This window comes from Pinus tabuliformis, chromosome 6, assembly GCF_031772625.1.
Source record: "Pinus tabuliformis cultivar Carrire ecotype Pingquan chromosome 6, CPIR1, whole genome shotgun sequence".
Classification (NCBI taxonomy): domain Eukaryota; kingdom Viridiplantae; phylum Streptophyta; class Pinopsida; order Pinales; family Pinaceae; genus Pinus; species Pinus tabuliformis.
The window spans coordinates 996,263,940-996,291,938 of NC_142292.1; the positions used below are offsets into that span (position 1 = coordinate 996,263,940).

Sequence of the window (27,999 nt, forward strand, 5' to 3'; positions counted from 1 at the left end):
GGCTTGTCACCAAAAGTTAGATTATTAGAACATCATTTTATTTTTGGGGCTAATGTAGGCCAAGGAAAATAATTTGAACTCCTCATTAGTGTATAAATACAAGTGAGATGAGTTCGTTTGCTCATCATCACTTGGATTGGATCATATCTTCTTGTGATATTTTCACTATCTTTTGAGGATGAGACTTTTTGGATGAATTTCGATGTTTGGTTATTCTTCTTTGTTTTGGAGCTTCTATGATTGGCATATCTTGGTGATTGGATATATTCTTCTTACATGTAAGTACTATGTTAATGTATTTTGATTTTTTATTTTGATGCATTCATGATATTGGGATTTTCACTATTCTAGGGTTAATTTGTTGCTTTTCTTGGAACAAAATTGTGGAAATTAAATCTCTAAATAGTGTTGTATCATGATTGGGCCATGTTTGAATGAATGAATGTTCCTAGAGACATCCTTGTCTTGACAAGTCACCAAATATTGTTGAACGAAGTATAAATGACCTTGAAGCTACTTCCATTAAGCCCTAATGCCCAACGAAGTTGTCTTTTAGGCCTCCTTGACAAGTGGAAATCAATCCAAACTCTAAATCTTCCATGACTCCATCTCTCCCAAAGGAAAAAGCACTAGTCCTCCTCTAGTGATCACTTTAAAGCTTATTTCTTTCACCTTCCCCTCTTTTTCTAGGGCCTAGCCTACATATGCACTTAGAGCATCAATTATCTCACAATCTAGCCATCCAAATACTTTGATTTTTGGTCCACAACTACGTTGGTGTATCCTCAAGAAGCCCTCCAAATTTCATGAGATTCCAATGGTGGGATCTTGAGATATCGCAAGCCCTAGCCCGAAGACCAATTCTTGCCCTTGGTTTCCCTTAGGGTAGAAACCTCACTAGGATCCTTGCATTGTCTTTCATTGAAAATTCATTCCTTGATCGCTTTCCTCTCCCAAATTAGGTCAAGTATATCATTGATTGTTAAGTCCTATCCTCTTGGCCTAACTTCGGGTCCACTTGGTCCCATGTGGTCCCATGCACTATCAAGGTCAAATCTTCAAAGATCACCTGGACCCCCAATTTCCACAAGAATTATAAGGCTTAGGGATCTCCTTTATAAGACACATACTCAAAACCTAACCCTTGAAATCCCCCCCAAACCCTTCCTAGAGAGCCTTCCATCTCGTCTTCCAAGACAAGCAAGCCACAATCTTGAGCCTCTCTTGTGAATAGACTTCTAGGATCACCCTTCATCCTATCTTTGATCTATTCATCTTTGTGATCCTTATCATACCGGGTCTCCTCCCATCGGTGAAAGTCCATAAAGAGTAGGGAGCTTTAGTTGAGGTGACAATGAGCTATTGCTCCATTATTGCCCTTGACCTAGCAATTGTCCCTTTAGGATTCCCTCCTAGGACCCCTACTAGTTTGAGTGGTAACAGGGCCGACTTGGTGGAGAAGGAAAACATGACATTTTGACTCAATAAAATTTTCTTTCTTAACTTTCCAAAAGCCCAAGGAGGGTCTAGACAAATACTATGACCCTTGACATAAACCTAGAGGCCTACAAAGGAGGCTTTGACCTATTGACCATTGACCCAAGCATGAAACCCATGCTTTAATAAGTCAATCTTTTACAATAAAATCCATTTTTCTTTCTTTTAACAAATACATCACATCATGACTCAAATACAAATATGAAGACCCACACTAGTTACATTCTTCAACACTCCCTCTTAACTAGGAAGGTATTCATAATGACATATATAAATAGGTATATGGAAGATCTCAAAATGATATGCTCTGCGAATAGTTACAGCACACGCAGTGCTACAGATTAGATATTTGACCAAGGTGTCTAACTGGGTTGGACTAAGGCGTGTTCCAAGCTTTAGCCACTCTAGGTACCATCAAGCTTTAGCTCTAACACCAACCCAGGGATCTAGGTGTGTATCCAAGGTCAAAGCTCCAAGACCAACACCACCCTCCCTACTTCGGGATCTAGACATCATCACAGGCCAGCCAGATGTCCTCCCAAGCATCTTGTCGCCCCAAGATGCTTCATCTCTCCTTATCAACTAAATCAGATATATCCACCAATCCAAGCATGCTTCAAACGTTCAACCTTCTTATGGAGAGATCCTGCACAATCACAACCCCAATCAATAATAAGCTTTCAATATATACATATATGTGTAGCCCAAACCTTCAAGGTCTTTAGTTATTCTGATGTTACTTAAATCATCATCATATTCTCCAAATACATCTCGTCGGAAACTTCCTTCTTCAATTTTTTTAGCAACACCAAACTCATCCTCAACACTTTTCAATGTAACCAAGTTTTTTGTTCACCACTTTATCAATCACGAATAACCATTAGTAGTACTCCAGCTATTCTCCAGTCTCAAACATCCTCATGGTCTTTTCATCAAGTCATTCACTTCTCTTCAAGCTCCCTCTCAATTAAGGAGATATATATTTTCCTTTATTCAAGTAACTAGGGGACAAGTTCATCAACCATCTTATTCTTCCAATCACACAGGCTCTTCTTTTTGCATCAACAATTCATTGGAGAATCTAGACCTTCCAAAACTTTATTCCTTCACATGGCAACAAGGTTATCTATGTAAACTTTAATGTCATCGAGGTCTCACAACTCCCTCTTTCCATCATCATCAACTATGAGGTAAGCAACTTCATTATCTTGAAGACTATGTACTTGTAAATCTTCCACAAGAAGTAAAACCAAACACACAAATATATATTACAAGAGCATGAAGTCAACTTTATCAATATAGGGCTAGCATGTCATTATAATAGGAGCATAATAGATCAGATTTTAGACATTCAAGACCTAAACCTAGTTAGGTTTTATAATCAAACAAGAGATTCATACATTAGACTCCTTGCAACAACATTTACTAGGGTTTCGTCACAAACCCTAGATTTCATCATCAAAACTAAATCATATCAATAATCAAAAACATTATACTTTTAGGATTTCATTATGTTAAAATTGGCAACTAGGACCAAACTTGATGTGCGTCATCTTATTTATGGTAGTTGATATTTTTATTGGATCCCTCTCATCGAGAGGTGTAGGATTGATCTAAAGATCATCCGATTCCGATAAGTATTCATGGAGTTATGAATTTATTTGTGTTATAAGACAATTCGACAAGGTCGGCCAGCAACCAAACTGCCCCCACTTGTGCTCAACGTTTTAGTATAAATAGAGGTGGCCTTCAAGTCATTTCTACACACTCACACTCTTGTGATCTCTCTCTTCATTCTGTTTTGGGTTTTGATGAAGGAGAGATCTAGAGGGAGTGCCCTAGGCTCTACGCTGCCCTAATGAAGAAGCCCTAACGCAGTCAATGAAGAAGCCTTAACGCAGTCATGGAGGAGACTTCTATAGCGCAGCAAGGAGAAGTTCTAACTGCCCTAAATCAGGTCTAGAAGAGACCCTAAGCAGTTGTCCTTAAAAGCCTTGAACATTGTCCTAGGAAAAGACATCTAACCACAAAGAAAGGAGGGTCATGTTGTGCCCTAGCCACAGAGAATAGAAGGACTAACGCAGCACTATAGACGTAGATGAATGATGTATAAAGGAGGCCTCAACGTGCCCTAGCTGCAGCCAAGGATGAAGCCTAATTATATGTGGAAGACAGACCCTAAACGTTGATGTATGAGGCCTAAGTTTGTGCCCTAGTCACTGTCCAGGTGTGCCCTAACTGCAGGCCTTATGCCGCAGCAATAAGGATTGTTTTAGGATCATTTGGAAGAGTGTTGGGCTGCCGCAGTCAAGAAGAGACTTGATATAGCAAGCCGCAGCAAACAGAGGAAGGCTGAAGTTGTTGATGAGGGATAGACTGCCCAGAAAATGCAGTATAGGGTCTCCTCCTCTCTTACAAGGGTAGCTGCAGTAAAGGAGGGCAATTCTGGGCAGATTGAAGGGTTGTTGGAAGTACCCTAAGCAGTCCAAGATTGCTGCAGTCAAGGACCCTAGAACTGTGAGCTGAAGGAAGTATTAAGGGCTGCCATATGCCCAGAACAGCAGTGTTTTGGGCATGATTGTTAGGTACAGCAGTTACAGGACAGCTAGGCAATGGTACATACATATTTAGAGCAGCGTAAGTATGTTGAGACAGCAGCAATGTTGGGTTGCTATACTGGGATAACAAGCCGTGATGGGACAGCAGTGCTAGCAGCATGAAATTGTGCCACAATGTTCAATGGGACAGCAAGGGACATAGCGCTGCTAACATGCATGGGACAGCAAGGTGATATAGTGATGCTAACATGCATGGGACAACAAGGTGACATGATGCCGCTAAGACACATGGACAACAAGAAGGTATGCTAAGACATATGGGACAGCTGCAAGGTATGGCAAGGCAAAGTGGGACAACAGTTGTGACATGGCAAAAGGCACATGGTATAGCAGCAAGCATGGTACAACAGCAAGCATGGACAGCATGGCTATCATGGCACATAGGACAACAGTGCAGCATTAGGTGCAGCAGTCATGAGGTCCAGCATTATGATGGTGGGTGCAGCATGGTGCAACACGGTGAGGTGCAACATGATGACGAGATGCAACACAATGATAGGTGGAGTCACCTTGAAGAATCAGTTGAAGCAGCATGTCTTCAACTGATCTCATGTATCATCTTCTTAGAGATGATCTATGCTCTTACCTAGATAATTCAAAGTGTTGACTTCTGTTGTAAATGTACTATCTCTCTCTCTCTGTGTGCTGAACTATTGAAGAACATATAAGAAGAATTGATCAAGGGTTTCCCCACATTGGGGTTTGTCCTGGCTAGTGCCATATCTTGTGTCCTCTTGTCTTGGCTTATCTTCGGAGATTTATGTTTATGTTCTATCTGTGGTTTACTTTAATGCTGATGTGATTGCTAATCTAGAAAAGATATTAAGCTAACTGTGAAAATTGAAATAAATTGCTCTAAGCATAGAACATTCCTAAACTTAACATGGTATCGGAGCTGAGGTGAAGACAATGCCCAAGCAAGAGTGAAAGAGCAATCATCAAAGACAGTTGGGTAAGGACAAAAGGATCAATGGATTCCTCGTCCCTCTTCAAATTCGCCAAGGGTGAAGACGAAGCAGAGAACATTATCAAAATGGCACAACGGAAGCTTCTAATGGCCTTCCTACAGATCACTTCAATGGGAAGTCTGGATCTCAGGGTGAAAGGAAAGGTAAATGCCTTGCTTGAAATAAGTTCGGCCATTATGCGAAAGAGTGTCCGAATGACAGGGACACATCACTTGATGATGATAACAATCATTCAAGGGACATCTTCAATGATCGAAGGAATGACAAGTAATGCAGGTCATCGAGGAAACAGCCGACTCTTCAAGAAAGCAAGGAACATCAGGTATGAAGAATCAAATGTTGTTTCTGATAAGATAAAGAAGCGTTATCTTGTATTGGCCCTCTCCTTCAGATTCTATGGGAATCTGGCTTGTTGATTGTAGTGCTTCAAGGCAATCCATCGGATAGAAGGGTGCTCTCTCTAATTTGGTAGAGATGGAAACAATCGTGGGATTATACTTGGAGCCGTTGCCACCTATCCCGGAAAGGATGTAGGGAATGTCACCCCTCAATTGAATGAGGGTAACTCGATTCATTTACAAAAATCTCTTTATGTACCTGATCGCAAGAAGAACCTAGTGTCCATTTCGGCAATGGAAGTCAAAGGTTACAGAGGGTGGCATTCATCGATGGAAAGGTATGTGTTTGAAAATGAAATTTTCAAAGATGCTTTTACTCATGGGTTCAGGGTTGGCAATTTGTATCAAGTTGCAAGATGGTCCATTGGGGATCATGTCAATTGACATATCTCAAATATAGTATCAGAGGTCTACTTATTATAGGACCCTACCCGATGTGAGTCAGATGGTGACTGGGATACCCGAATTCAAAAAGAGCGTTAAGGTACATGTCTGAGATGTACCGAAGGAAAATCTTACAAGGGGACCATTCCCCTCATGTAGAAGGTCCACAGGTTTGGAACAGCCGAAGGGGTTTGAAATTCATGATCAGGAATCTCATGTATGCAGGTGGAAGAAAGCCCTTTATGGCTTGAAGCAAAACACCCCGGGCAGAGTATGAGAGGATTGATAGCCGTCTGATGAAGCTAAGATTCACTAGGAGTGAAACTGATCCAAACCATTGCTCGAAGGTTGTGGATGATAGACCTCTCATACTGGCACCTTCTAAGGACGACCTATTTCTGACAGGTGTTGACCCTCTCATTTGCAGAAGTAAGAGGGAGTTTGATTCCAGATGTGGAATGGTAAACTACAAACCCGTGACTACCTCGAGGATCTTAACTTTCAGAAGTTATATGGTAGTGATACCAGACCAGATTTTGGAAATGCCTCTGAGTTTCAATAAACTCATTCGCGTTGATGTTCTTAGTGAACTTTCGTCCGGAAATATGTTTTGCAGTTAGCATGATGAGCTCATATATGGTTGAGCCTCACTGGATTGGTGCCAAGAATCTTTTGAGATATCTTCAGGGCACAATCTCTCATGGATTGAGATACACTACCAGAAATATGAAGCTGCATGATTATTCGAATACCAACTGGGCAGGCAGTGTGGAGGATCACAAGAGCACTTCCGAGCGCTGGTTCTCTTTGGGTTATGTTCGATATCTTGGATGAGCAGGAAGCAGAAGTCGGTTGCTATAAGCATTGCTGAGACTGAATACATAGCTACGAGTATGACCTCGTGTGAAGCTGCCTGGTTGCAGAAGCTCTTCAATGAGTTGTTTGTACACATGATAGATACCATCGTGATCTTCTGTATCAACCAGACGAGGATTCGATTATTGAGGAATCTCGTATTCTATAATTTCTCCAGCATATAGACATCAGATACTACCTTATCTGGGATATGGTACGTCGATGAGCGAGGAGGCTGCATCGCATTGAGACTGATGTACAAGTCGCTAAGCCCCGGGGAAAGGTCAAATTTGTGACTTTCCCGAACGACTTGGAGTCATTAAGGGACTTTATAAGGGTCCTACATGATGCATGCATTGAGCTCTGGGAGCTCTGGGGGCTTGGGGTACTGCTTGGAGCAACAAGCGACCATAGGGCAACTCACCCTCACCTAATGGTGCGTTGTGTACAGGGAGAATGGCTTAGCCTTCCCCTATGATACCTCGAGGCGACTTAAGGACAGGATGAATGGTTCTCATGTCGAGGCATCCTACCCATGCAGTGTGGGACTCATGGGAAGTGCCTCTCATCTGGCCAATGAGCAGGGAAATGGGGTTAGGGACCATAGTAGTACTATCGATGGATGCATTGTTGTATCTACCGTACTCCCTATGCTAGAATGACCTCCATTGATCTGGGATAAATGAAACTGATCTGGGATCAGTGTGAGTGGTTTGAGACACTCTCTTGTGATATTGATTTGGGATCAATAAAACTGACTTCAGGTCAGTAGAGAATGGTATGAGACATTCTCGATCAATTCTTCTTCATGGTTCATCAGAGCAGAGCAATGCGGGGCACTAATGGCAGAGATAGTATAGTCGGACATATGGATCAGTGGATGGAGTTCTCCCTAGTTGAGAGGGAATGTTAAAATTGGCAACTAGGGCCAAACTCCATGTGGGTCATCTTATTTATGGCATCTAATATTTTTCTTGGATCCCTCTCATTGAAAGGTGTAGGATTGATCTAAAGATCATCCGATTCCGATAAGTATTCATGGAGTTATGAATTTATTTGTGTTATAAGACAATTCGACAAGGTCGGCCAACAACCAAACAGCGCCCACTTGTGCTCAACGTTTTAGTATAAATAGATGTGGCCTTCAAGTCATTTCTACACACTCACACTCTTGTGATCTCATTCTTCATTCTGTTTTGGGTTTTGATGAAGGAGAGATCTAGAGGGAGTGCCCTAGGCTCTACGCTGCCCTAATGAAGAAGCCCTAACGCAGTAAATGAAGAAGCCTTAATGCAGTCATGGAGGAGACTTCTATAGTGCAGCAAGGAGAAGTTCTAACTGCCCTAAACGCAGGTCTAGAAGAGACCCTAAGCAACTGTCCTTGAAAGCCCTAAACATTGTCCTAGGAAAAGACATCTAACCGCAAAGAAAGAAGGGTCATGTTGTGCCCTAGCCACAGAGAATAGAAAGACTAACGCAGCACTATAGACGTAGATGAATGATGTATATAGGAGGCCTCAACGTGCCCTACCCGCAGCCAAGGACAAGGCCTAATTATACATCTAAGACAGGCCCTAAACGCTGATGTATGAGGCCTAAGTTTGTGCCTTACTCACTGTCCAGGTGTGCCCTAACCGCAGGCCTTATGCCGCAGCAATAAGGACTGTTTTAGGATCATTTGGAAGAGTGTTGGGCTGCGGCAGTCAAGAAGAGACTTAATATAGCAAGCCGCAGCAAACAAAGGAAGGCCGAAGTTGTTGAGGAGGGATAGACAACCCAGAAAATGCATTATAGGGTCTCCTCCTCTCTTACAAGGGCATCCGCAGTAAAGGAGGGCAATTCTGGGCAGATTGAAGGGTTGTTGGAAGTACCCTAACCAGTCCAAGATTGCTGCAGTCAAGGACCCTAGAACTGTGAGCTAAAGGAAGTATTAAGGGCTGCCATATGCCCAGAACAACAGTGTTTAGGGCATGACTGTTAGGTACAGCAGTTACAAGACAGCTAGGCAATGGTACATACATATTTAGAGCAGCGTAAGTATGTTGGGACAGCAACAATGTTGGGTTGCTATACTAGAATAACAAGTCGTGATGGGACAGCAGTGCTAGCAGCATGAAATTGTGCCACAATGTTCAATGGGACAGCAAGGGACATATTGCTGCTAACATGCATGGGACATCAAGGTGATATAGTGATGCTAAGATGCATGGGACAGCAAGGTGGCATGATGCTGCTAAGACACATGGACAGCAACAAGGTATTCTAAGACATATGGGACAGCTGCAAGGTATGGCAAGGCAAAGTGGGGTAGCCGTTGTGACATGGCAGAAGCCACATGGTACAGCAACAAGCATGGTACAACAACAAGCATGGACAACATGGCTATCATGGCACATAGGACAGCAGTGCAGCATTAGGTGCAGCAGTCATGAGGTCCAGCATTATGATGGTGGGTGCAGCATGGCTATCATGGCACATAGGACAGCAGTGCAGCATTAGGTGCAGCAGTCATGAGGCCCAGCATTATGATGGTGGGTGCAGCACAGTGAGGTGCAGCATGATGACGAGATGCAGCATAATGATAGGTGAAGGAGTATCCTTGAAGAATCAGTTGAAGGCTTGAAGCAACATGTCTTCAACTGATCTCATGTATCATCTTCTTAGAGATGATCTATGCTCTTATCTAGATAAGTCAAAGTGTTGATTTCTGTTGTAAATGTACTATCTCTCTCCCTCTACTGAAATATTGAAGAACATATAAGAAGAATTGATCAAGGGTTTCCCCACATTGGGGTTTGTCCCTTGCTAGCGCCACATCTTGTGTCCTCTTGTCTTGGCTTGTCTTTTGTGATTTATGTTTATGTTCTATCTGCAGTTTACTTTAATGTTGATGTGAATGCTAATCTGGAAAAGATATTGAGCTAACAGTGAAAATTGAAATAAATTGCTCTAAGCATAGAACATGCCTAAACTCAACACATTATTATTTCCTAGAAACTTACATCAATCTCATGCTAGGGTTTTATTGTAAACCCAGATACAAACATTAGATTCTAAAATTAGATATACAGAAAAATTTTGTCTAGGCTAGGGTTTCAATTATACGGAAGCACATACACCCAAAGATCTATTTCTAGGGTTTTATATTGACTATTACAAGGGTTTTGTCATAAACCCTAATTTACCAAACCCTAAGAAAACTAGGGTCTCTAGACATCAACAACAAACCCTAAAAGACTACAGTATTATCATAACATTACCAGAACTCTAAATATCAAGATTGTAGGATTTCGACAAGAGATCTAAACTTTATCAATAAACCCTAAGAAGATTAGGGTTTCATCATTAGCATACCCTAAGCATCGAAAGGCTAGGGTTTTATAGTGAACCCTAAGGTTAGGGTTTTATCAAAGAAAAATGACAAGAGATAGAATGATAAGGGTAGATTCAATCTAGCGATTAATCATCCTAACAAGAATATTTATGATTCAAAACCCTAGACATAAGAGAGTTAGTAATACAAAGCAAATTTTAAATGAAGAATGATCATACCCTTTTGATGCAAAACTTTATACATACCTAGAGTTGCTCTTACAAACCTTGCATGATTATTTATTGAAGGACTCCCTCTAAAACTTCTTATGAGTTTTCTTTTGGATACTCCCTTTGAATCCAATCATTACTTTCTGCAGGTTTTCCTTCAAAGGGAATAATACAAGAACAAGAATAATAAAGCTAAAGAAATCAAAATTGAATACTTATCTTTTATGAGAAGAGTTTTCTTCAGTGTTGCTTTATGTACCTGCAATAATTTTCTCAACAAACACCATCAAAGGTATGCAAGTACAAGACTATGGTCTTGGTTCTTAGACTTTTAAGTACAAAACCTAGACATTATTCCATTTCATTCTTGCCATTAATTGGCATATAACTTGAACTACTTATAAACCCTAGACATTATGAAATAGGGTTTCTGAATGAGGTTTTCATGTGTACTATTCTCATTCCCTATATATAATATTGCAAATCCTAGGGTCATGCAAACAACTAAACCCTAAGACATTAACCTTTTAACAAATGAACCATGATATATTTACCTCAAGAATTACATACCTCTGTCTTCCATTGAATTTATTGTTCTTCTTGCAAACTGAAGACATATTCCATGATTGAGAAACAAGAAACAATACTTACCTAACTTTTGATAAGATCCTCAAAGCTTCTTCCATAAGTGCAAGATAAACAAGTTCTTTGTTGTTGTAGACTTCTTCCTTCCTTGAGACTAAGATCCTAAAAGTGTTGTTTTTTCAATGATAAGTTATGTATTGAATACAAATTTTTACAGTTCCTTCTCAATTTCTGATTAAAGTAAGTCCTCGGATCCTTCTTTGCCTTTAACAAGAGGGCTAGATCCTTTAAGGCTTTTAATACTCCTTCAAAAGATGCAAACTTGATCCTTTTTATAGTTGCTTCAGACCTTGTCAAATACTGATATGTCTAATTATGACCATTTGATTAGGATTTCTTGGTTCCTTTAATTTGAGGTGATTGAGGCTTTGTAACAGACTTGTAACTCCTTCAGGCAGTTCAGTCTTGATTCTTCGAATTGTGGCTTGTGGATTATAATTTGGTCAACCTTAGAAAGTTTTATGTACAAAACTTTCACAACTTCATGGATCCTATACCACAAGTTCTTGTCATCTATGCCACTCCACAGGTATGCAAATTATGTTTTGAACAAGGTGATTATAGCTTGATGATAACACTTCCAGGATAGGCCTAATGAGCCTCCAATCTATTCGATCTAATGCCTCTTCAGTCAATTCGGACTTGGGTTCCTTTTATATACAGGTAAATAGGTCTCGATCCAAAGATTTAAAATTTCTGAAGTTGCACAAATTTTCGGACCTTTTGATGAGGATACCAGACCTTGTAAGGTCACTTTAGACCTTCACTCTCCTTGTCAGGATGCTCAGCCTTCCTTGGGCTGCTTAATTAACCTTTCGGTTCTCCAAACACAGTTTTTATGCCTTCCCTCTTTTTGTATAGATATGCGGTTATAGACACTATGATTAGGGCCAATAGAAGAGCCCAAAATTCGTTAGACTTTCCTCTAGGATCTCGGCGTTAGGTATTTAGGTTTTCCTTGATGCCTTGTAACATTTATTGACCTTCTTCCTGCCCTTACACAAACGAACCAAGCTCTGATACCATGTTGAGAAATTTGGGGTAGCATAGTTATGGCTTCTTATTAAATTGATTTCTCTATTACTTGACAATTTCTTGTGATTAGTTCTTATTTCTTCTTCTTTGTTATTACATGTTTATCATCAAGACAATTGCCAAAACTTCAAAGGCAGCAAGAGAACACAAGATGTCGGCACTCAGCCAAGGCAAAACCCCCAAGGAGGGGAAAACCCAGTCAAACTCTTCCACTAACAGTTTCAAATCAGATTGAGACAACCAAGAGCCTTTAGACACAACAGAGAGATCTCCTCCACCAAGTCAGCCTTCAATAGAGACACATCATCAATCTTTCCAAAAGTCAAACCAAGTCAAAAGTGCAACTCATCTAGAAACATCTCGAACCTGTAACATCTTAGATACCTCGGACCTGCGACATCTCAAATACCTCAGACCTCGAACCTATTGTTATAGCATCATTCAACACTCCTATAGACTTGATGCTCTTTTATGGCCCTGGGTAGTCCCTTTACCCATGTAGACTTGACTTTATATTAAAAACTATATTTCAAATTCCATACACGACTCTGCCCACACAAAAGCGCGTACATACGCGGGTCCAATAATACTATACCCGCATATACATTTTTAAATATGAAAAAATAAAATAAAATGCTATTTTTCAAGTGGGGTTTACGGGTTTTACCGAGAGCCCACCTACAGGAGCTTGTGGCCTAACTAAAATAACCAATTTGAGGTGGTATATATACACCCCTTGGGTAGGCCTAATTGATAAGAGAAGAGAGATATTGACATGATACTCGATTTACCCCATATCAAGTCTGTTTTTCTCGTGCTCCTGCAATCCCAAACTCTAGGCAACCATGGTTTCCTTTGCAAAGATGCTCAGTATCCTTATCTAGCATCTTCTTGCACTTATTAGAGAGGTTGTCTTCGTGGCTCGAGCTGAACGGATTTGGAGGAAGGCTTCATCAGTGTCTTTGGCCTGGATCAGGTTGTATTTATCTAATACTTCTTATTGTTAATCAATAAAGAAGCTCATGTCTTGTTCCCGATATATGTTGTCATCTTATGAATGATAGTCTAAATTGTTATATATGATGATCTAACATATTCTTATGCATGCACATTGAATTATATATTATGTATATGCTTTTGTGATTGATTTGCAGGTTTGCACATCTTGGAGGAAGCAGAGGGTTTGGACCCTACAGGAACATCTTCAAACGTAGGACCCTCAGGTATGTCTCTAAGTCCAACTTTGATAATTTGAATGTTTGGCATGCTTGATTGAGTGTTCTTTGTTGATTGTTTTATCTTGCTCTGTTGAGGTTTTCAACCCTTGCCTTAGGGAACTTTTCCTGCCAACAGAATTGGTGACCATACTGGGGAGTACCATCAAGTATTTCCTAGAAAGGTTGTCCGTTGTTTTCTTTGATCTAGGTTTAGTTTATTGTTTCTTGGTTTTTTCCAGTCTATGGGCTTTCTTTTTATTTTTCCTCAATTTTCTTTTTATACGCACTTTTTGTTATAGACAATTGCATACATACGCAGTTTCCTCCAAAGAAAACTGCATATACGCTTGTTGCTTCACATACAATCACGTATATACGCTAAATTGTATTTGAACAGTCGCGTACATATTTGAAAAATGAAAATTTTTCATTTCTTGGTTTTGTTGAGGTTTTGACCAAGTTTATTTATGCTTTCTTGATCTTTGAGAGGTTTGGAATCACATTAATGACTCTTTTTGTTGACGTCTTTCCTCTTGTTGGAGAAATGCTTTTGGTAACCTGTAGTAGCCATATCTGACCTGCAACATCTCAAAATATCTTGGCCCTCTAATAGCATGTGTGGTAGAAGCAAAATGTTGGATGCTTAAGATTTTGTCTCTTTTCCTTCTTAACTTTGCACTTTTATTTCTACCCAAACTGCGGACTTGAATTGCTTGTCATATGTCTCATCAAATAGGTCGAATACCTCTTTATTTATATCTCCTTGAGCTAGCCGAATTCTTCATGAAGCCAACTTGTTCTCTCTTTGGGGCCGACTTAGTGGAGAAGGAAAACATGACATTTTGACTCAATAAAATTTTATTTCTTAACTTTCCAAAAGCCCAAGGAGGGTCTAGACAAAGACTATGACTATTGACATAAACCTAGAGGCCTACAAAGGAGGCTTTGACCTATTGACCACTGACCCAAGCATGAAACCCATGCTTTAATAAGTCAATACTTTACAATAAAATCCATTTTTCTTTCTTTTAACAAATACATTACATCATGACTCAAAAACAATTATGAAGAACGACACTAGATACATTCTTCAACATCCCCATCCCCAGAAATTTTATATATATATATATTAAAGGAAGTTCGGCCTAAAAATGGCCTCCTAAGGAAAAATCAAGAAATTAATAAAAAAATGTCATGTAGACATTTTTTTAATATTACTTTACTTTTATCTATGTTCCACAATATTTATTAGCACGAGATTTAATAAAAAATTCAATATAGTATCCCTAATCTTTTACTTTTATCGAAATCCCTCAACATATGACACTTTTATTAAAATAATTGTGTATATATATTTTAAATTTAAATTTAAATGTCTATATTTATATTTTGTATTTAATTGCCTATAAATATTATATTTAACTAATTTTTTTGGTGTTTTTTTAACATCGTTGTCTACTGAAACCATAATTTCACCCAGAATATATTTTTTAGACAGAATCCAGTAATTTAACCTTTATGAAATACATTTTTAACTATCTTTTAACTATTTAATTATTTTATATTTAACTATATATTTTATATTTTTGGCAAGAATCCGGTAATTTCTCCATGGAATATGTTATTTAACTATTTAACTATATATTTTATATTTTTGGCAGGAATCCGGTAATTTCTCCATGGAATATGTTATTTAACTATTTAACTATATATTTTGTAAATAATATTGTCTTTCGGATTAATCACATCATTAGGATTTGGTTGACGTTTCGAACCAACTAACGTGGTTCATCATCAGGACAAAGGTGAAAAAATCAATCAATCCTAAAGAATAAATAGCAAGGATGCATCAGGGTCCAGAGCTAGCTGTTAGGAATTAGCTGTTAGTAAATTAGTTATTAAATTAATTAAAATAATAAATTATTATAAACTAGTTGTTAGGAATTAGTTATTAAAATAATATTTAGTTATAAACTAGTTGTAGGGAATTAGTCTATATTTATTTTAATTATATATATTAAATAAATTAATATATAATATATAGGAATTAAATAAAATTAATAATATTACAAGGGTTAAAACTTAGGAATTAGCCGTTAGTAAATTAATTATAAACTATCTGTTAGGAATTAGTCTATATATATATATATATATATATCTTACATTAACTAATAATATTATAAGCATTAAATAAAATTAATAATATTACAAGGGTTAAAAATTGTATAAAAAGAATTAGAATATTTATTAGAATAAGATTAATAATTTTATTAATATAAATTAAAAATATATAATTTATAATGAGAATTCAAGGGTAGAAAAATAAGCCAGTATTCTTATTAAAATTGAATATAATAATTAATAAAATTATTAAAAAAAAATTATGTAATTTATGAAACAAATTATTAATTTAAAAAAAAAAAGGAGAAAGAGGAAACAGGGGGTGAAATCAAGAAGAGAGGGTCATAATCCAGCTCTTACTTAATTTCCAACCATCATCCCTATTGAGATTGATTGCATGCTTCTCAATCTCAATAGTCTCTCTAAACTTCCTATGGTGGAAGTGATCAACCATAGCAATGACTCTAGAATCCTCAATGCAGACATGGTGCTTTTATTTCTTCGCATGTTCAGCTAGAGCTAATGAGCGAGAATGATTGGGCCTAGTGTCTGTTGCATGCTCTTGGATTCTTTTGTTAATGGAGAGACCAATTTCTCCAATGTAGGGAATCCCACAGGAACAAGGGATCGAGTAGACCCCTTTCATGTCCTTAGGGTCTACAGGGTCCTTAACAGATCTAAGAGAATTTATGATGGTATTGAGAGGTTTGAACAAAGCGGAAACACTATTCTTTTTAAGAATATGGGCAATCCTGTAAGTGGTCCCTTGGATAAAATGGAAGTTGAACCTTAGAGATAGGATCAACACAAGTCTTGACGTTTGATTCTTTACAGGCTCTTTGAAAGGCCTTGAGGCCTTGAGTTCTGTTGTATCCATTAATTTCAAAAACTTTAAGATGAGATTTCTCCTTCTCCAAGTGGTTTCATCAGAGATTCTCAGAGCACGGGTTGCAAGAGTACCAAGGACCACAAATTTTCCACTGGAAAATGATGAGAACTGGCATGAAGATACTATTGTGTGTGAGTTTTTTGTGAAAAACTTGGTGAGATACAAAACCATCATTCATTCTAAAGAGGAGGATGTCAAGGAAGGGAAGACACTCATTCACCTCAACCTCCATCATGAATTTGATGGAATCTGATTGGGAATTAAGATGGTTAAGAAACAAATCTAATTTCTCGCGTCCATGGGGCCAAATGACGCAAGTATCATCAACAAATCTCTTCCACCTTTTAGGGTGAAACTGAGCTGAGGCTAAAGTCTTGGTCTCAAAATCCTCCATGAATAGGATTTGTTTCTTAACCATCTTAATTCCCAATCAGACTCCATAAAATTCACGATGGAGGTTGAGGTGAACGAGTGTCTTCCCTTCCTTGACATCCTCCTCTCTAGAATGAATGATGGTTCCGTTTCTCACCAAGTTTTTCGCAAAAAAACTCATACAGAACAATATCTTCATGTCAATTCTCATCATTTTCCAGCGCAAAAATTTGGGGTCCTTAGCACTCTTGCAACCCGTGCTCTGAGAATCTCTTATGAGAACCACTTGGAGAAGGAGAAATCTCATCTTCTTAAAGTTTTTGAAAATAATGGATACAGCAGAACTCAAGGCCTCAAGGCCTTTCAAAGAGCTTGTAAAGAATCAAAGGTCAAGACTACTCGTGTTGATCCTATCTCTAAGGTTCAGCTTCCGTTTATCCAAGGGACCACTGACAGGATTGCCCATATTCTTAAAAAGAATAGTGTTTCTGCTTCGTTCAAACCTCTTAATACCATTAGAAATTCTCTTAGATCTGTTAAGGACCCTGTAGACCCTAAGGACATGAAAGGGGTCTACTCGATCCCTTGTTCCTGTGGGATTCCCTACATTGGAGAAATTGGTCGCTCCATTAACCAGAGAATCCAAGAGCATGCAGCAGACATTAGGCACAATCATTCCCGCTCATCAACTCTAGCTGAACATGCGAAGAAATCCAAGCACCATGTCTGCATTGAGGATTCCAGAGTCATTGCTAGGGTTGATCACTTCCACCATAGGAAGCTTAGAGAGGCTATTGAGATTGAGAAGCATGCAATCAATCTCAACAAGGATGATGGTTGGAAATTATGAGCGAGATGGATTCCGGCCCTCTATTCTTGATTCCACCCCCTGTTTCCTCTTTCTCCTTTTTTATTGAAATTAATAATTTGTTTCATAAATTACATAATTTTCTTTTTATTAATTATTATATTCAATTTTAATAAGAATACTGCCTTATTTTTCTTACCTTTGAATTCTCATTATAAATTATAAATTTTTATTAATAAAATTATTAATCTTATTCTAATAAATATTCTAATTCTTTCTATCCAATTTTTAACCCTTGTAATATTATTAATTTTATTTAATGTTTATAATATTATTAGTTAATGTAATTAATATAGATATATATATAATTAAAATAAATAAAGACTAATTCCAACCAATAGTTTTAAACTTTAGTTAGTTTACTAATGGCTAATTCCTAATTTTTAACACTTGTAATATTATTAATTTTATTTAATTCCTATAATATTATAAATTTATTTATTTAATATATATAATTAAAATAAATAAAGACTAATTCCCTACAACTATTTTATAACTAAATATTATTTTAATAACTAATTCCTAGCAACTAGTTTATAACTAATTATTATTTTACTTGATTTAATAACTAATTTACGAACGTCTAGCTCTGGATCTAATGCATCCTTGCTATTTATTCTTTAGGATTGATTGATTTTTCTACCTTTGTCCTAAGGATGAACCACATTAGTTGGTTTGAAACGTCGATCAAATCCTAATGATGTGATTAATCCTAATGACATTGTTATTTACATTATGGATCACAAAAGTCTACGATCTAATATATATTTTGTATTTTTCGCCAAAATCCGGTAATTTCTCCTTTATGGAATATGTTATTTAACTATTCTATATCTTTGGCAAGAATCAATTTCCCTTTATGAAATACTTTTATTTATTCTATATTTAACTATATATTTTTATATTTTTGGCCAGAATCAGGTAATTTGTCCTTTATTTTAAATATTTAACTATTTTTTACTATTTCACTAATATATATTTATCTATATATTTTACATTTAACTGTTTTTTAACTATTTATCTATTTTATATTTAATTATAATTATATTTTATTTTTAACTATTTAACTATTTTATATTTTATATTTAACTATGTTTTTGGGGGGCATGGTTATTAAAGTCAAATGGATTTGCACTTTTAATTTATATTTTTTTACTAATATCAAGATTTACATGCATTAATATTTTTTTTTGATATTCTAATTCATATGGGTAAGGTAGGTAAATAATATTAATAAAATATTTCACAAATACCCAAATTAATAATAAAATATTTTATTGATACCCAAATTAATAATAAAATATTTCACGGATACCAAAATTAAACAATTTAAAATTATTTAGGACATGTGCCTCCTTTTAAATTTAAAGGATTTTGAGTGGTTTTCATATTATGACATGGACATTACGTGAAAAAATCATGGGCACTTTCAGGCTGAAATTTCCTCTAATGTATATATATAAACCAAAAACAAAACCTACAAGTATCCTAAAGCTTGATTTTCATCTATTTAATGAAGGCCCCCAATTTCTTGAATAGACTTATTAGGAATGACTCGCAGCCACTTCCACTACCATGGGATATGGAAATTGTTGTTGGACTTGTTACCCACCACTAGTGGGTGACCCCTATAAGAGAAATTTTCTCCTGAATATGTCTTTAACTGGCAACCAGTAGCCCCATGCAGCCACCTGATAGCTCGATGTGCTATTCTCGGCCACTTGAGCCAGCTATTTTGTGCCCTCGCTCATTTGTTATGATCGTATGTTTGAAGGTGGGCCATCAAACCCCGAAGGTATGATTTTTCATTTTGTGATTGGGTGCTTATGTTTGTTTTTCTTAGGCACATTTGGGCATGGATTAGTGGGGGAATTCAGCAAAAAGAATGGGCTTTAACTGTACTATTTTTCCCTTACCTCAACTTGGGGGTTAATCTTGTATCCTAGTCCCATGGGATCTCCTTTGCTGGCTCTATTAGCTTTAGGAGTGACACTACATGGAAAACCCTAATTTTGGTTGCATGGCCCCGCTTCCTAATACCATATATTTCACTCCCCTCTGCCCATTTACAAGCCCTGTTCACATTTTCCCTATCTAGGTCCACATTTGTCCATTGGATCCACAAAGTGTTAGCCTACCCTTCCCCTTGTCCACACTTTGGGTCAGGCTTGGAACAATGCCCTAGAGTTTGATGTAACTAAAAGGAAAGATAAAAGCATAATATGCCCACGTACAACAGAAAATGTACCACAAAATGCAAAAGATGGTCAGAACAATAAAGTTTAGCACGTGGGCAAAAGCCAAACATGAGTTCTACCCCATATCATTATGGTCATCACCATGGTTCTTAGGGCCCCTATGAGTGCCCCCTTACATCATTAAGGAACCCATGATTGTCCCTACCACTCATGGGTGATGAACTACCCCACCTTAAGGGGATATTCATTGTTATATTTTATGCATCATGCTCTCATCCCCTTGAGCCCCGAGCAATAAAATGAAGAAAAATCTAAGTCACCTAACACGGGGACATGCAAATTCGAATGTCTGACATAGGGCATGTAGACCCCCTGGAATAGGACACGTAGGACACATTATATATTATTATATTCAAAAAAATTATATATATATATAATACTAAATATTTTCAATGATTTCGTATTACACGAATTCTCGTGATGATACAAATTCAGACATAGATTTAAATTACATTGTAAATTAAAAGTTGTGAGTTGTAACATTATGCATACAAATACAATCATGAGAGATTCATCAATGATTCAATAAGAGAAAGACAAGAAACTGCAGCTTTCTCATTAAGTCATCAAAATCAAAATGTGTTACATAGGTACTAAGACTTGAGGACTCCTAACTAGCAATGCTAATGGCAAATAGAAATAGGAAATACAAAACAACTACTAGGTAGCTCATCAATCATCATCATCAAAATCAGCATCACTATCATGGTCACCACTGCTCTCCTTGAGCCATGAATGCTATAACAAAGTAAAGAAAAAATACACTAGCATGTAAATGAAACGGACAGGCAAACTATTGTAGCAAAAATGGAAAAAAAGTGGAAACAAAATGCACTTACCGGTTGTTTGAATCACCTCCAAAACGCTCCTAAACCCTTTGCTACCCACTCCCACACACCGACAGCAAGAAAGAGACACAAGAATGAAGGGAAAGCAGCCCAAATCGAGCTTTTAAAGACCTGTAGCATGCTTTTCTAGAGGGACATGTGTCCCAAAATTGGGACACGCTAATTGGGAAAATCTGGTTCACGAGCCCAGCGAATCCCACGTGTTCGAACACGCTCGACCCACGAATCGGACACGTCCCTCGAGAATCGAGTCTGACATGTGGGATTCATGACACAAAATGGGGGGAGGACAAATCTGCTTTCTTAGAGAAAAATCAATAAAAGGCAAAAGGCATATGAAGAAGGGTGGAAAAACAAAGGTCAGGGTAACTCATGTACCACGATTGCTCCCTCCTACATTCATACACCCAAAGTATGGGCCTCCCTCATCATAGCTACCCTTGTACCATGGCATGTGGCTTGGAGCCTCCCCTGTTGCCCCCACTCTGTTTCATCACTATTTCACGTGACACCTGCCATTTGATGGATGTACCATGGACTTGTCACTCCGTTAGAGGTTGAAATCATCTAATAGGGTCCTTTATTAACCTCTCTTTTCAAGGAAGGTAACACCTATACATGTTCAAAGCCCATTTGGAAGGGCATGCCACTATGAAGTGTCCATTATTGCCCCTAATTAGCAAGCTTATTTACTTAATTGCACTAATGAATTATTGTTCTGGAAGGTGAGGAGATGCATTGGATCTTATACAGGATTACAGGTAGGTTTTCATCTTGGACTTGGCCTCCCTATACGAGATCCAAGCCCTCCAAAGGGTCATAATGGCACTTGTAGGGTGAGCGTTGGGAGTCAAGGGCCTCCAGCCTTATAGAGCATTGATTATCACACCGTGGGCTTCTTCAGCACCACCACATTGCTTGTTCGTGCCCCAGTTATATAGAGATGATGATGCACTTGGACCACGTTGCCCAGCCAGCTACACATTACACCCAACACTTAGCAACTGATCCAGGGCCTATAGGAGGTTTTGTCTCTCTCGTGGAGACATGGGAGGGCATGTGTCATCTTCTAGCCCTCATTGATGGAGCATTGACTTGATCTGAAGCCATTTGGAGACCCATGAGACCCATTTGGAGCCCACAAAGCCCAAACTAGGGTTTGGAGATGTTTTGCAGCTTTTGAGGGCATCCCCTTGTCATTCATTATTTTGTAGGCCTTCTCTCTCATCCTTAGCACATGAGGCCTCAACGTTGTCAATCTAGGCCTCCATGTCACCCTAGCGTGGCCCTAAGAAGGCTAATTCGACTTGTTTTATGAGTTATCATGGTTGGCTTGTAACCATGGGTGGGTTACTAAACATTTTAAGCGTTAGAAGGGCTTCTTTTATTTTTGAACTTATATGGCATGTATAAATAAGAAAGAGTTACACACTCTCAAATCATCACACTTTGGATCTTCGATGTCTCTCTAAAAGAATTTGGACCTGCAATTAGAGGATGAAATTGGATGTTATTGATCAACTTTGATGTTCAGATAAATTCGCTATCATTCTTGGAGCTTCTATCTGGCAATCTTGTGGACGGATATATTCTTCTTTGTCTTGTAAGTGCTATTTGATGCTATATTTCTGATTTGGTGAATGTCTAATGCATGGAATATTTTCTTATGGTAATTAATGTGCCCTAATTAATGCAAATTATTTAAAGCATTGAGAACTATTGGAAATTTTTGCATGTGTTACTCATTGAGCAATGAATGAATGAATGTTCCTAGAGGATTGATTGCATTTGCATCCTTGAAACTCCACAACAAGTGTCATCAAAGTACAAAAATCTAGAAGTCATTTTGTTGTTGCTTCCATCAAGGGTAGCGAAAATCCCTTCTAGGTCTCCTTGAAGAGCGAATTGCCATTTATTGGTTTATTTTGACTCCATTTCTCCCAATAGGCAGGCACTGGATCTTAGATCCTTGGTGATCACATCATACTTGAAATATCATTTTTCTTTGACCTCTCCTTCACCTCTTTCTTCATCCCCTTAAGGATAAGGAGGCCTCCCTAGCGCTTGGTGCGATTTTCATTGGGGAAGAGCTTTTGCTAAACCACTTAGATAGTCTTCTGCGCTAGTGTTTCCTCTAGCTCTCCTCATAATTTGAGGCAATTCTCACAGTCAAATCTCAACATAATTGATGTCCTAGCTATCACACCAAGTGGGAACCCTAGGTGCTATCCTTCAACTTGGGGATTCTTGAAGGCTTGAGATTAGGCACTTGTTGAAGTGTATCAATCATAACCTTTTCCCTTGTCTACCTGGACCTTGGATGAACTTCTATCTCGTCAAATATCTCAACCCTAGGCCTCGGGTAGTCTTTCTTTCAAAGGGTTTTTCTTGAAAAGTCCTCCTAGCTTCTCCCAAAGCTCGTACTTTGATTGAACCTTTCCATTGAATGAGCCACCTTGCCTCACTTAAAACCTATCCTAGAAACATCTATCACAAGTGAGGGATACTGGGACTCCTCCCATCTGTGAAAATCCGAGAAAAGAAGGGGACATAGGCCGTGGTGACAATGTGCCTTTGTCTCAGGGTGTTGTTGTGCCTTCTAGCTTTAGCCTATTTACTAGGCCTGCTAGTTTGTGCAGCGACAAGACCTTCAGAGCATCAAGTCAAGATGCTGAGCATGCCCATGCAGAGAATGTATAGGATCTAAATTCAAATAATTATTTAGTTTTATTTGATAGTAGACCATAGAATGATTATTTTTGGACTCTAGAAGCCAAGTAGAGTCTCAATCTTTATGCATTTTGGTTCAGATATGAATTGCACTCACTGTCATTTTGTTATATTCACCCTTACAATACTATATTCATGAGAAAAAATTGTATATTTGGTACTTTGAATTTATACTATGTACATGATAAATAAATAAAAACATATATATAATCAAAATTTGAATATTTTCATATATTTTTTGTCAACTGATTTTTCCCCAGCTCCAGTTTTTAACATCGACCAGTTATGATAACATTGATTTATACTGATCTGACCCAGTCCTAAATAATGTAGCATTCTGAAAAATTTATACTATATAACATGATCCAAGGGTACATTATTCAGCATGTGAATCAACTACAGATCAGAGAAATACATATAACTCCTGGTATGCTAAGAGGAAAACTGGAATACTTCGAAAATGTTGAATTTCATTCTAGGATTTGTTTTGTAGGTTATAATCACTTGCACAGGGATGCCAATTTGTTCAAATGGTGCTAGTTTCAAAAATCAGTAAGGAACTTAATTTTTGTCATGGTTAGTGATGGTAGAATACAAAATCTTTATTTACTTCCAAAAAGATGAAACAATAAATTAGATAGTCAAATTTGCAACAAGAAGCTAGTGTAGACAAAGTAGCAAACAATTAGTTGCTCTAGATTGAATTTTAAATTAAACGTAATATTTTTCTTGAACATGACATGCAAAAACACTACTATTAGTAATCGGCTCACCTTTAATTTTTCCTGCCCGTGCAAGCTTGTACAGACCTTTTGCATCCCTTTCTTCACAAATCTCCAGCGGGATATTCATAAATATCTGCAAAGTGTAGTGTGTGTGTGTGTGTGTCTATCAATACTTTGTTCACCAAATTGATTTAAACTCGCCAAGAGAATATTTTAATTTGAACCCAAGATAATTTGCACGCAATTTCCACAGAGAAAGAGAGAGAACCTCGACAAATTCTCCTGCAGGCAAAAGTGCACGACATGCTTCCCTATCCCTTTGGTAGGGAGATATTAAGCTAGCAATGCATATAAGACCAGCATCCACAAAAAGCTTTGCCACCTCACCTAAATATTCAGTGAATTCTCTAAAATACTGCTTTCAAGCATTTTACTGTTAAGAGCAGAACTGAAAAAATATACTAAGTTTAAGGAAATGGTATAAACTGCATCTCAGTTGTGTTAAGAAAGGTTGTAGTATGAATAGCCCATGACTACCTAATGCATTAATCATCTAAAAGGCCTTACCAACACGACGTATATTCTCTGCACGGTCTTGTGCACTGAAGCCAAGATTCTTGTTAAGGCCATGCCTTATATTATCACCATCAAGAACATAAGTGAGCTTTCCTCTAGTGTGCAATATACGACTGATTGCGCAAGCCAGTGTACTTTTGCCTGCATTGTTGCTCTATTACTTCAAATAATGTTCAATGAACAATTATTGAATGTACATTAAAAAGGCTATGAAGCATGCTCCATTTATAGAATAAAATCTAAGAAAAAAAACAAGCAGATTTTGCACTAAGGGCAGACCTGAGCCACTCAGACCAGTAATCCAAATAACGCAGCCTCTCTGCCCAAGTAGCTTCTGCCTTTCTTCCCTGCTCACCAAGCATTCTTGCCATACAATGTTTGTTGCTTTTTCTGCATTTGAGAGTGGGGGGAGGACTGTACCTGAGCATATAGGAAAGAATAAGATTCAACAATACCATTAAAAGCTGCAGTTATACAGGAATTAAAAAGGGCAATACTTGCACTGTAGAATTTAATTATCCTAAGTCTCTCGGTTCCTTCATACTGTTATAACAATTTTATATGTAAATACTATATTATTTTGTAAACATTTCCTTTGCCTGAGGCCAGAGTGGAGATTAGTCCATTAAGAGCTTTTAAATAAAGAGACTGAGAACTTTGTTGGGTTTAAACTTCAAATTTGAAGAAATACATATCTTTTCAGGACAGCGGGAGAGAAAAATCATGAAACAAACTAGGTGATGCAAACACTACACATTCATTGACAACTAGGATCATGGTATTCCCTTTAAACATCACTGTATTTATTTAGATTAACATCTTTTGCAATACCTGGAACACCACAACTTCAATGTAAGCATGAAAAGTCTCATTTACTACCACTAAATTCCTCTAAGATCTTGTAGAAGAAGGGTGGATAATCAGGAAGCCATGGTGAATACAGAGAATCATGTGCACGCAAACATGTTTAATATTGTAAAAGAGAGAGTCCATACAGGTGAGTTGTTTTTTTAATATGTGTGGAAAAACCTGTTAAGAGATTTGTAACACAACATTTCGGACTTCAAGGTGAGTCCATTATCAGGGGATCGCAATTTCCAATTGAGATGTCTTAAACATGATGGTTGGAGCTATTAATAGTCATGTGTTGGAGATTTTATTTCATGTCAGCACATGATGACACAATCATTGGGAAGTCTTGAATTATCAGTAGGCTGGGGCACTCCAAAACGGCCAGGTATGGACAGTACTCATTAGCAGTGCCTCTCCCGGTGTTAGGCTTGGATAATATCATTGGGCCTTACTGATACACTCACAGCTCAACCGAGATGAGTTGACCTTTACCGAAATGCCACATTATCTCGCATTACACTAGCCATTGAAAATGTCATCCTCTTGCTTCATTTATACCACCAGTATCACAATTTGCCACAATCTAAGGGTAAGGCACAGTGACTGACATTTTGTCGTATAACCATGCAAGCCAAATCTGAATCAGGCCACATTGAAGGAAAACCTCACATGAATGATTGTAAACAAACTTGGAAGCATGAAAAAATTATTTATGTTATTTGAGAATCGTGGCATCTAGTTCTCAGTATCTGCAAACTAAATAGAAGCCGGTAGAAGCGTGCATAGACGAGGACATACTGTACGGAGGCAGGAGGAAACTTGCAATTTAGTATAAGACAAAAATGGTAGTTAAACATAATGGGGTACAAAGTTGCGTGTTTACAGTCAAGATACAGTCGGATTTCATCTGTCAGTAAGAAGTGGCACTTAGACACCAAATTTGCAACACGAGGGTATTTCCTAACAAATCCCCAGTGCAATTGGGCAAAGAATAGCTCCCTGCTGCATTGGCAAGTCTCTAAAACCTACTTCGTGCACACGTGTTTCTGTCCTTCAACCCACGTTCGGATTATTATTATATTCAAGATATACAAAGGGATAAACAGCAGCAATACACCTGCACCCATAGCATGGGAATTCTGTGCTGATATCACATGATATTATAGCTGCGATGAAAAGCAGAGGAGTTGAAGGCTGTAACAAAAGTGACCTCGAAAATCATCGAGGTCACAGCTACTGCCCCAGAATACTAATGCTGTTGACATTGAGGTCTGCTTTACAGATTCAACTAATAAAACTAGGCAAGAATTGACATCTTGATCCATGGACAACAAAATCACTTCTAATCATAAATAGTCAATACCTGGATTGGAGGACTGGCTTGAAGGCAGATCATGCATGACATATTGTGGATCCATGGGGCCTTTCCCTCCTCCAGCTTTCATACCTACTTCTCTGTAAAAATCTCCGTTATGTTTAATCCCATCATTAAACATCATCATAAACTCAGAAGAATTAGCATTCGCCATTTTAGTGCTGGAAAAAATGGAACTTGGTACTTTTGCACTTGCCAATGAAGTGCAACGCACAGTTCCTCTAAAGTTATCTGTAATTTTCACCCTTCTATACCCAATCTGTTTATTTCTCAAATTTTGAAAATTGGCATTAGACGCTTTCCAGGATTCACCAATAGTTGAATGAGGAATTGCTATCTCCAAGGGAACCAAACCAACTGTCTGCATCCTTTAACGCAGATCTGCTAGGGATTAACCCTCCAGCCTATTTACTAGTAGTCTCTTGTTAGCAATTGTGCAGCTCTGAACCTCCTATATCTCGATCCGGGTCTCCAGATCCCGCGGTTTTGCAGCTAGAACATACCAGCTTTGATCAATCAAAAACCCAGGGTTTGGGTAATGGCGTTTCCCTCGTTTTAGATTTTAAATAACTCAGAATGTAGTTATTGAGTGCCAAATATAAATCAAATTTGAAAGGGTGAATTGAGAATTAATTTGAAATGGAGAATATAAAGAGAGCCTCCCAAGGTGAAAAGGAAATGATGTGTCCCAGACTCTAGTTCCCTACATTCTCATGCAATGGGGATGAAAGGTATTGATAACTGTTTGGGAAAGGTGGGCAAGAATAGCATGCTTACAACAATGTGGGTGGCATGCTCTGATCACAATATATTACTCTCTGTTTCTCTCACACACACACAATCAGTCGCTCCCTGTCAGAAACTCACCGATAGAGATGGAACTTATTTTATCTGGCTGATGAGTTTTTTCTTTTTCAGAAGTAGGAGGTAGTACCTGAGACATTAGAAGATTCAGAACCGGAATCCTCATTGGAGGGTAAATGAATTTGGTGAGAATCCTCCTTACCACTCTGAATATGCATAGCCTACGATAGTCGACAACGGTTGAGATTTGCTCACACGCCTGCGGAAATCTGAATTTAACATTAGATGGGCTGTGAATGAATCGAATGAACGCAATTTGTGGCAATCGAGATTCGAGTTTGAGAAATGCAAAACGGTTGTAATCATCGAAAAGGGAAATTTGATGGATATCGATATTAACATTAAAACAAATATCAGTATA

At 38.0% G+C, this 27,999-nt stretch overlaps 1 protein-coding gene across 1 annotated transcript in view; it reads right to left on the minus strand.

Annotated features, from left to right (window-relative positions):
* LOC149262348 (adenylyl-sulfate kinase 3-like) overlaps positions 1-27,999 on the minus strand; it is a 153,955-nt gene extending 125,956 nt beyond the window's left edge. The window contains exons 1-5 of the mRNA XM_089424135.1: positions 26,763-27,999; positions 24,827-24,967; positions 24,539-24,688; positions 24,240-24,358; positions 24,020-24,104 (exon numbers count right to left, since the gene is read on the minus strand). Of these exons, the coding sequence (XP_089280261.1) occupies positions 24,020-24,104; positions 24,240-24,358; positions 24,539-24,688; positions 24,827-24,967; positions 26,763-27,141 (874 nt within the window). The 5' untranslated portion in view covers positions 27,142-27,999. The remainder of the gene's footprint in view (positions 1-24,019; positions 24,105-24,239; positions 24,359-24,538; positions 24,689-24,826; positions 24,968-26,762) is intronic.